We start from the raw sequence: 11,204 nt of genomic DNA on the forward strand, positions 1-11,204 counted from the left end.
TAGGCTGCAGTCTCCCTGAGCACTGCTTCTGAGCTGAAGCACCAGCCCAAGTCTAGGGGCAGCCACACCAGATCTCGGTTCTTCTCTAGTGTCAGCACAGTTATCTCTGCCGGACCAACCTATGGCTCCAGAAGGAGCTGCTGAGCCAAGCCTGAGACAGGAAACACCAGCCCCAAGGTCTCTCCACCTTGAATCAGGTATGGTCCCGACTGACCATTACAGCTGGTTCTTTTGTGGTCAAGAGCCCTGTGGAAAGGGCTGAGCTGGTAGCTTGTCTGGAGACCCAAGGGTCCACAGCCTGCTAGACGTTGGAAGCCCCATCCCAATGCCCACAAGCTTCTGGATCTCCTTACATCTCATCTTCCCTCACAGTCTCACCTTTCCACCTAGGAGATCAGTTCTTTTCCCCTCTTACTCCAGGGCTTGGATGGAAGAGAGAGTCAGACGCAGAGGCCAGGCCCACTTGGGAGAATTAGCAAGACCCACTAGGCTGAATTTGTATGGAGGCAGGAGATGGAACGGGAAATGTACAGGGACAGGAGTCCTGTGCCATTCAGGTGCATGCTAGGTGCATATGAGCTGCTCAAACTAAATGCCTCCCTTCTTGATCTGTAAAATGGGAATAATGTACTTCATGTGTCCACAGACTTTTTCTGTAAGGGCCAGATAGTCACAATTTTAGGTTTTCTGTATCAGCCTGTCTCTGTTCTGGCTGCTCAACTCTGGCCTTCTGGGATAAAGCAGCCACAGGAAACTATAAAGAAATGGGCATGACTGTCTTCCAATAAAACTTTATTTACAAAAACAGGTGGCGCACTGGATTTGGTCCACCCGCAAGGTGATGATCCCTGACCTAACTGGAGCGCTGCTAGGAAGATGAGGTGACAGGCGCGTCGCTGCTCTGTGGACTGTACAGTGTGGATCATTTGCGAGGAACTGGAGGGGCAGCTGCTATGGTAATAAAATAAAGCTCAGAGCAGCTCACTGGCGGTGAACGCTTCCAGACAGAAAAGGCCACCGGGGGCGCCTGGGTGGCTCAGTGGGCTGCCTTCCGCTCGGGTCGTGGTCCCAGCGTCCTCGGATCCAGCCCCGCATCAGGCTCTCTACTCAGCAGGGAGACTGCTTCCTACTCTCTCTCTGCCTCTCTCTCTGCCTACCTCTCTACCTACTTGTGATCGCTCTGTCAAATAAACAAATAAATAATCTTTTAAAAAAATTAAAAATAAAATAAAAAATAAAAAGGCCACGACCCGGTAGTCACGTGGGCAGGGTCTCCGATGGGGGCTTAGCCGTAAGCCACCTCCTGACCCATGCAGATACGCTGTTTCCTAAAGGCGGTCTCTCGAGTGCAGACAAGGAAGCCCTAGCCCGCTTTGGTCATCCTGAAGCGAGAGTGTGGCAGTTCGCAGCCCCACCGCAATGTGCTCCGACACCAGCCACCAGCGGGCTAGTTCCGTGCCACGGTCCCTCCCCACCCCGGGGCCCGCCCCCCGGAGGCCCGCCCCCCGGAGGCCCGCCCCCGGAGGCCCGCCCCCCGGAGGCCCGCCCCCCGGAGGCCCGCCCCCACCGGAGCCTGCTCTGCGCCCGGCCCGCCCCCTGTAGTCCCCGCCCCCAGAGCGCGGGCCGGCGTGCTCTGCGCCAGACCCGCCCCGCGCACGTGTCGCGGCTGCCCGGGCTGCGGCGGAACAGGTGAGCCCCGGTTGCGCGCGCGCGCGGATTCGCGGAAGTGGGACGGGCACCTTCCCCAGGGTCTTCTCCAGCTTCGTGGTCGAGCTGCGGGGCTCACAGAGCTGCTGGACGCCCAGTGGGGAGCTCTCTGCGAAGTTTCCGCAGCCCCTCCTCACCCAGCCTGGAGGAGGGCCTTGGCGCTGGTGGGCCTTGGGGCGTCGGGACTTTGTCCAGGACCCTTGCTTTCCTAGCTTTAGTCCCTTGGTTGGGAATATAGGCCCAAGTGATGTGCCCCTTTAGGAATTTTCGTGAAAACAGGCCAGGCGGTACCCCCACGTTCTTGTTTGCAGCAACCTACGTGCTAATTAAACCGCTATCACAAGCAGGCAGGAAGACAGTAAGCTTCAACCAAAGTAAAATAATTATGAATTTTTGCTGAAATATTTATGGATGAAATAAGAGGACACCCGGGATGTGTTTCAAAATAAGCCAGTTGGAGGAGGAATGTGGGTGGGAGAAGAGAGGAAACAAGATTGGCCATGAGTTGGTTGAAGCTGGCTAATGTGCTGTTTTGTCTACTTATGTAGATATTTGTAATTTAGAATTAAAATTTTTTCTGAAACGAAAAGCTCTCTGATAGCCTGTGTGCCTGTGTTAGCTAGGGTTGTCAGGACAAGCACTGGATGGCAGGATTTTATTTTCTTGGGATCTGGACGCTCAAAGTCCAAGATTACAGTGTCAGCATGACATTTCTTCTGAGACCACACTCACTGGCTTGTAGATGGTCACCTCTGGCTTGTGCCCACTCATGGTCTTTCTTCTCTAAGTGTCTGTGTCCTAATCTGTTCTTCTAAGGACACCAGTCAGATTAGATTAGGACCTACCCTAATGACCTCACTTTAAAGACCCCATTTCTAAATAGTTACATCTGAGAGACTGGGGCTTAAGACTTCAGCATATGACTTTGGAGGGGACCCACCACTCAGCTTGTAACTTCGCCACTTTGCTAGTTTGGGGTTTCGTCCAGTTAATCTATCTCTGCCTCAGTTTCCAGTGTTCAAAAATAGGAGCAATATAATTAGGTCATGGAGTTGTCAGGATTCAGTTGTTGGACAGTATATATAAAGTTCTCAGAATTGTGTCTAGCATACAGGAGGTAAGAAGTTGAATTTAGGTTTCACCTATAAATTAGGGATCGTAGGACTTCAGAGTGGGATGAAGAGTGGAGTGAGGCAATTGGTACTTCATGCCGTGCCTAGCCATGGGAATAAAAGTAACAATCACAGCATTATCACAGGGGGTGTCTGCTGCTGTGCCAGACCAGTTGTTTTATGTGCGTTCATTCATACCCTCATCACAACCACCCCAAGGATGCCATTGTCGGGTGCCTGTTTGGCCGACGGGGAAGGTGGTACACAGAGATGGAGGTTGGATTTGAACTCTGGCTTGAGAGCTCATGCTCTTAACCACCTCCCTGTATTGCCTCTGTTCAAAAGGATGTGGCCCTGGGCTATGTTCGGTCGGCCAGCTCACCCAGGGAACCGTTGGCTGATTCTCTTTTTCTTGGCCCAGGTGTACAACGGTGCCAGCACTCATGGCCGGTCCCCTGTGGCGGGCTGCAGCATTTGTGCAGAGACACAGGACAGGCCTGTTGGTGGGTTCCTGTGCAGGGCTGTTCGGGGCCCAGATCTCATACCACCTCTTCCCAGATCCCGTGATCCAATGGCTGTACCGGTACTGGCCTCAGGGCCAACCAGCCCCACTCTCCCCAGAGCTGGGGGGGCTCTTCCAAGAGGTGCTCCAGGACATCGGGGTCCCCTCAGGCCACAGCTACGAGGCTTTCACCACGTTCACCTTCCAGCCCGTGAGTGCTGGCTTCCCGCGACTTCCTGCGGGGGCTGTAGTGGGCATCCCAGCCACCTTCCTGGGGAGAACATTGACCAACACCGATCACCCAGTGGTGGTGCACGGGCAAAGAGTGAACTGGCAAAGCCCAGCAGGCGCCCGGCTGAGAGATGCCTTGACCCTGTCCCATGAGGCCCAGAAGTTTGCCTTGGCCAAGGAAGTGGTATACCTGGAGAGCGGTGCAGCCGCCCTCCAGGCCCTGCCGGCCCCAGCTTGCCTAGCAGGAACCTGGGCCCTGGGCGTGGGTGCCAAGCATGCACTGGGGCTCTACGGAGGCCCCATGAATTTACGGGCAGCCTTCAACCTGGTGGCAGCAGTGGTGGGCTTCGTAGCCTATGCCTTCTCCACGGACTCTCTCACTCATGCCCTAGAAGGCTGGCTGGACCGTCGCACAGCCGCACTGTCTGCAGCCTATGCCCAAGGGGGCGTGGAGTTCTATGAGAAGATTTTGTCGGGCAACGTAGCCCTGCGTAGTGTCTTGGGCAGTCACGGAGAGAAGCTGTATACGCCCAGCGGGAACATCGTTCCCAGACACTGGTTCCGCATCAAACATTTACCCTACACGACCCGCCGGGACTCCGTGCTGCAGATGTGGAGGGCAGCACTCACCGCGGGCCGTTCCTGAGGGTCTCATCACAAGGATGGATGGGGCTCATGCAGACACCACCCTGCTGTTGACTCTGGGGGCTCTTGGTGCCTCCGGCCCCAGAACCCAGTGTCAAATGAATCAGAGACTCTGAAACGAAACAGCCTAGATTCTACCCCTGTCCATGATTCCAGTGACCTTGGGCGAGTCCCTTTTGAATCTGAGCCTCAGTTTACTCCGCTGTAAAATGGGGGTATTTGTAAATCACCTGGCAGGATTTGGGGGTTGTGTGAGCTATGAACAAAAGGGCCTGGCCAAGAGGACACGCCATCAATGATGGGATGTCCCTCCTTGGTCTTAGAATTCCAGCAGGCTGTGGGAGTCAGACCACATCTCCCCACCAGCAGTGCTTATAGGACGGGAACACTTTCCTATAGTGAAGAACCACCATGTAGTTCACCTTGTGGTCTCATCTCACTTCCTTCCACCATTTGAGAAAGTAAAGCTTTTAGAGGCCTGGGTGAGAAGCTAGCATGGCCCTGAGAGGCTAGGAGAGGGAGCTTGAGGTGGGATTTCAGAGCAGGTTTACCCAGGCCTGATGGCATGCTCAGACAGAGCCCCTTTGCCTGAAAGGGAGAGAAAGCGTTGCTGGAACCTGGCAAGACCTGTGGCATGGGAGCCTTGGCAGGAACTCTGGCCAGAGGAAGAAGAAGGAACGAGCCATTGCAAAACCAAGGCCTTGCCGGGAGGGCACCTGTTGATGTAGTCCAGAGCGTGGTCAGTACCTGGAGAGGAGAGGAACTGGGGGGTTCCGAGGGGGATGGCAGGGAGGAAGCAGGGTGGAGGTGGGTGAGATAGACTGGGCCTAGTGTCACATCCGTGGCCCAGGGGAATGCTGCACCCTTACTCTGTTCGTTTCCTTCAAGGCTTCCTGGTGGCAGGTAGATCAGACCCCACTTTTAATCCCTGGACAGGAGACCCCTTCCCAGGGAAGGTGAGAGCAGCTGTGGCCAGAAAGCCAGACTCACTTGGCCATTCATGTATTTTTATTGCCAATTGTGTTTTCCCCGGAAGAATGGAAGCATTCAGGCCTGGCGCCGGTGTAATTCAGGGTGAAGAGACGGGGCCACTCCTAGGGAAGGGCGCAGGGCAGTACCAGGAAGCCCACTTGGTCCTGGCATGCACTTCCTGCCGGAGACCGAGCAGGCAGTGAGCAGGGTGCGGTAGCAGGTCTTCCTGCTGGGTCAGTCACAGTGGCTGGAGGTCAGTGCTCTGGCTCCATTCGACCAGCATGTGGGTCCCAGTGTTCGGCTTAGGCAGACACCCCATCCCTCAGATCCCGGGATGGCAGTGCGCACATGCTTGATGAATGCAGAGGTGGACAGATGAGTTACTGAGCGGGTGAGCAAGTCTCCACTCTGGGAAATGCCACTGCAGGAGACCCCTTGGCTTGTCATCCAAGTGCTGCTGCCACGTGTGACTGATCTTGGCCAGAGAAGTGTAGCTTGGGGTCTGGATTTGAGGAGCTCCAACTGCTCCCCAATCCCCATGCCAGCGACTTTCAGTACTGCAGGAGCAGGGTGATGGCTTCAGGCATTCCCCAGGTGGTTCCTCCAGTCCATTGTCCCCACCTCTCCCAGTTCTTGGACATGCAGTTCTGACTGGGTTCCATCCTGCGGACAACCCTCTGCGGGTGTCCCGTAGCTTTCTGGCTAGAGCTGCCTCTCTGAGCCCTGGCCTAATGGCCTCTCTAGCCATCTGGTGTCCTGTCTCCCACCCCCACCCCCCCAGCTATATGGAGCCTAACCTCCATAACCTCCATGGTTGCTTCACTGCTGGCCCCCTCCTTCCTCAGTGCCTGGGTCTGGGCTGCTCTCTCCCACCCTGCCCTTGTCTCAGGTCCTCAGAGCTCCTCCAGCAGGAGTACTCAACCACCTGACTCCGAACCTTCCCCATCCATGCCTGTCCCATGCCCTGTACCTCTCCGCCCCCCTCAGGGCTTACTATAAAGAAGTTACCCGGCAGATAGTACTCAGCCTCCCCTCCACTGAAACATACTGTCTGCAAGGGCAGGGTGATGGGTCTTGTTACTGCTCTGGACTGAGGCCTTCCATAACATTGTTGAAGACTTGAGCAAGGCTCTGAAGCTACAGCAGCTGGGCCTGGCACCCTAGAGGCTGAGCCGTGACCGTCCAGCTGGCTGTGCAGGTGGCCAAGGCCATCTGAATCCTATGTGACCCTGTCCTGGCTTCCCAACTTGGGACTCTCCAAGGGCAGGGCCTGGCCCGGATCTGAGGTTGTTGTTCCAGTGGGGGGACACAGGACACTTCTGGTCACTTCCAGTAGAGCACAGATTCCCACTCGGGCCACCAGCACCCCCCCCCAAGGAGCTTTAGGAAAAAGGGGAACCTCCAAGTTGTATAATATACTGTGCCCCCACACATGGATTTGCGGTTTGTTCCCAGAAAGCTTCAAAAACATGCTCCATGGCTTCATAGATGGGCTAGGTGGCAGGGGGTTAGCTGGTACAGGTTGCATCTTTCCTCAGATGCCTCAGTCGTCAGCATTGCCCTGTGTCCCAGGCGAACGTTGTTCTCCTGAGTACCCCCCCGCCCCCGCCAGCTACATGTTCACAGTTCTCTGAGTGTGAATATGCAAAGATACCCAACACCCCAGAACAGTCCTCCATAGGATTCCAAACTAGGCTAAATGACAGGGCTGCCGCAACAGAAATGCTCTCCGTGCTCCTCCCTGTGCCTACATATGCACGCACACATGCAGACACAGCCGGAACACAGGAAAGGGGGTCCCAGAGTCTTATGCCATCACTGGCTCTGCCCATTCCTGACCCCAGCAGGCCCCACTGCCTTGTCCAGGAGCCACAGCGCTGTGCCCCGTGCAGCTGTGCCTATAGCCGGCGCATACACGTGGGACCCACATCTCCAGGCAGGCTTATACCCCAGGCTGGGCTGGAACAGATGTTTGGGTCCTTACCCAGCAAGACCTCCCGCCCACTACAGCCCTACAGTAATGCCCACGGGATCTCTGTTGTGCACCAGACACTGCAAGCTTCCTAGAATCTTTTTTCAGTTAGCCCCAGATTGGAAGAGGTAGTTGGTAATGTCATTTCAATTTTACAGGCAAGGAAAGAGCACAGAAAGGTGAAGAAATGGGCCCCAAACCATTAAGCTTTGAAAGTGACAGAACAAGGATTTGAAGTCAGCACCCTGGTTCCAGATCTCTGTTGGGAGGCCTTCATTTACACTGTCCTGTTAATCCTGAGGGTTTTGTCGTGGAAATTTGTGCTGTGGCCTCTACAGCCTTTCTTCCATGCCAGTTAGAGAAGACCTTCCGACCTCACCTCTCGTCAGGAAAAAATGGCCACTGAGCAGATCTTTCTGGAACTTCCAGGGGAGACACTTTCAGCTAGCTGAAGAGGAGGGGGCTGCCCAGTCCATCTGATTTGGTGCTGAGGTGGGAATGGGGTGGAAACGCCATGGGTTACAGAGCCCTTGGGCCCCGGCTGAAGACAAGGTTACCGTGGGGAGCAGGAGAGGACTCGGCGGCAGCCAGCTGTGGGGTCAAATGCTGGTCCTCCCACTTTAGCAGAGTGACTTTGAACAAGTGATTCCACATTTCGGCCTGCGAGCTTTCTATTAAATGGGGATGTTAACATGTAGCTCCTGGTATTGTTTTGATAAAATGAAATAAAGTTTGCAAAATGCAAAGCCCAACATGAGTATATAGTAAGCTTTATTTTATTTTTGGTAATAATGACCTGTCTTTATCATTTACTGCATTTGACAGAAATTACCCTTTTAAATTTTTACCTGTGACACTTCTACTTAGTTTAACCTCCATATTTTGTCAAAATACTGTCTTCATTCTTTGATCATGTCACACGTAGCACACACCCACTCCTGTGCACCCACAGCCAGAGCCATACTTCCTCAGTGGGACCCAGGAATAAGAGGTCTGTTCAAAGTCTCAGCAGCAGGGAATACACTAACTTTTTTTTTTTTTTTTAAGATTTTATTTGCCAGAGAGCACGTAAGCAGGGGATGCGGCAGGCAGAGGGAGAGGGAAAAGCAGCCTCCCCGCTGAACTAAGAGCCCAATTCGGGACTCGATCCCAGCACCCTGGGATCATGATGTGGGCTGAAGGCAGTGGCTTAACCAACTGAGCCACCCAGTCAGCAGTATCTCCTTAAAGACAAAAGTCTTGAAAGGATTAGTGCTCAGTGTTCTCAGCACAACAACGCATTTTAGTTCACAAGGTATTTTGGCAACGCTTCATCTGGGCAAGAATAGAGGCTTTTGAAAAATGAAGCTTTAAGGGATGCCTGGGTGGCTCAGTCAGTTAAGCGTCTGCCTTCCACGTGGGTCATGATCCCAGGGTCCAGGGATTGAGTCCCACATCAGGCTCCCTGCTCACTGGGAAGTCTGCTTCTCCCTCTGCCTACTGCTCCCCCTGCTTGTGCTCTGTCTGTCTCTCTCTCTCTCTGGCAAATAAATAAATAAATAAAATCTTTTTTAAAAAAAGAATAAGGCTTTAAGAAAGCTTTCTATTTTAGGGCTCAATTTTAATATAATGTAAGTTTAAAGTCTTTACATTTTAAACAAATAAAACCTCAAAATTACTGATTGGTTCAAAATGGTTTTTATGGAAAAGGTAACAAAATCTGTAACAAAAACATGGCACCAAGGGCAAAGGCTCCACCACTTTTGAGTAAAGTGTACAAAGGTTCCGAGGGTGACGGGCCAGGAAAGGGGCCCATTCAGTTACAGCAGCAGGCAATTTCTCTTCCTCTTTTTTTTTTTTTTAAGATTTTATTTATTTATTTGACAGAGAGAGAGAGATCACAAGTAGGCAGAGAGGCAGCAGAGAGCGAGGGGGAAGCAGGCTCCCTGCTGGGCAGAGCCGGATATGGGGCTCGATCCCAGGATTCTGAGCTCACGACCTGAGCTGAAGGCAGAGGCTTAACCCACTGAGCCACCCAGGTGCCCCTCTTCCTCTTCTTGACAGAAGTCAATAGAGAAGCGCTCGCATAGCTTCATCAAACACTGTCCGAGGCCTCACTGCAGGAGAGCCGAGCACCCCCAGTGGTTTAGAGCACCGATCTCCTTAGCTGTGGTCAAACACCACGGTAGGTGATGGGAGTCGGCTTCTTCCCCTGCAGATTCTCAATCGTGTCTTTGTCGCCCCTAAATCAAGTTTAGTCCCCACCAAGATGATGTGGGTGTTGGGACAGTGACGTCATACTTAAGGGTACCACTCTGCTGAACATTTTCAAATGATGCACGATTCCCTAAGAGAAAAGCAAATTAAGAACACATCTGTTTGCAGATAGGATAAGGGACTTCATCTGTCCTAATTTTGTCCAGCTGTATCCCATAAGCCCAGATTCACTGGTTTTCCATCTACCAGAATATTGGCAGAGTCGTTGTCAAACACAGTGGGAATATATCCCCCAGGAAATGCATTGGTGTGTAGCTGATCGGTAGGGAAGTTTCACATACAGCTCCATCTCCCACCACCACACACCTGATGATCTTCATCGGGGTCACTCATCGGGCTACAGCAGGCGAGGGGGACAGGAGACAGGGTGCTGGGGCTGCTATCCACACCGCCTTGCCCTCTGCTGATGGGAAGCTGGAGCCCGGTATATATGGTAAGTTTGTTTTTGTTTTTGTTTTTTTTATAAATATTCTGTTTATTTATTAGAGAGAGTATGAGTGGGGGGACCAGCAGAGGTGGAGGGAGAAGGACAACCAGACTCTCTGCTGAGTGGAGAGCTCAACATGGGGCCAATCCCACGATCCCACAGTGCTGAGATCATGACCCCAGCCAAAATCAAGAGTTGGACACCCAACCAAGGCACCCAGATGCCCCATTATAGTAAGCTTTAAAAGAAGATTGGTTTTCTGGGACACCTGGGTGCCTCAGTCAGTTAAGTGCCTTTAGCTCAGGTCCTGGGATTGAGTCCTACCATCAGGCTCCTTGCCCAGCTGGGAGCCTGCTTCTCCTCTGTCCCTCTCTCTACTGTGCTCTCTCTTTCTCTTTCTGACAAATAAATAAAATCTTTTTTAAAGAAAGAAAGAAAATTGGTTCCTACATTCTTTGCTTTTAAGTGGGTCAGCTACCAGGGTGTTCAAGGTCTTGGAATTGTTGCCCCAATACCAGCAATTCCTTGAGACTAGAACCTTCCCAGGGAATTCACTGCTGCCTAATACAGGTCTGTGTTAATAGCTTCTCAAAGTCCCAATTAGGGCAGTTCCTTAGCTGTCTTGGTTGCTATCAGTTGACAACTGGAAAATTCCTTGGCAGCCCCCTGGAGCAGAGGACCCATGTGATCCTAGGGTAGATAGCAGGCCGGAGAAAAGGACATTAAAGTGTGAGATCGTCATTTACACTTAACACACTGGTAATTTTAAAATACTAGAATTTTAAAATATTAAAACCACCAGTGTTAGGGTGGTTGTTGTAAAGTTAGTACAAGCATGTGCTCTTGGTGACATTTGTAGTAGACAGCTCCCAAGATGGCCCCCAGGGCCCCCCCACTCCTGGTGCTCTTGACCTCTGTCAGCCTCTCCCCTTGCTCCCCTGGTTCAAAACAAGAGAATACAGCAACATTAAGGTGCTGTCACTTCCATGATTAAGTTACAAAATGTTGTGACTTCTGTCTTGCTAGCAGACGCTATTGTTTTCTCAGATGCATGCTTTGATAAAGCAAGTTGCCATGTTGGAGAGGCCCACATAGCAAGGAACTAAGGGCAGCCTCCGACCAATAGCTGGTTAAGACATGAGGCCCTCAGTCCAACAGCCCACGGGGACCCGAATCCTGACAACAACCGAGTGAGCTTGGAAGATAATCCATCCCCAGCCAAGCATTCAGAAGAGACCATAACCTCAGAGACTGCAACTTGTCTGTAGCCTGTGACAGACCATGAAGCAAAACACACAGCTTATGCTTGGATCCATGACCCACACGGAAGCAGTGAGACAATAAATGTGGGTTGTATTAACCACTTAGTTTTACAGTAAT

At 52.3% G+C, this 11,204-nt stretch overlaps 1 protein-coding gene and 1 pseudogene across 1 annotated transcript in view; one reads left to right on the forward strand and one right to left on the reverse strand.

Moving 5' to 3' along the window:
- The window catches only part of LOC111144571 (cilia and flagella associated protein 221), a 101,528-nt gene extending 93,635 nt beyond the window's left edge, over positions 1–7,893 (forward strand). Inside the window, exon 24 of the mRNA XM_022498922.1 lies at positions 3,241–7,893. Within this exon, the coding sequence (XP_022354630.1) occupies positions 3,241–4,198 (958 nt within the window). The 3' untranslated portion in view covers positions 4,199–7,893. The remainder of the gene's footprint in view (positions 1–3,240) is intronic.
- Positions 6,381–9,717, reverse strand: LOC111144576 (annotated as a pseudogene).
- Between the last annotated feature and the right edge of the window lie 1,487 nt (positions 9,718–11,204).

This window comes from Enhydra lutris, unplaced genomic scaffold, assembly GCF_002288905.1.
Source record: "Enhydra lutris kenyoni isolate GAN:26980312 unplaced genomic scaffold, ASM228890v2 scaffoldscaffold1, whole genome shotgun sequence".
NCBI lineage: Eukaryota > Metazoa > Chordata > Mammalia > Carnivora > Mustelidae > Enhydra > Enhydra lutris.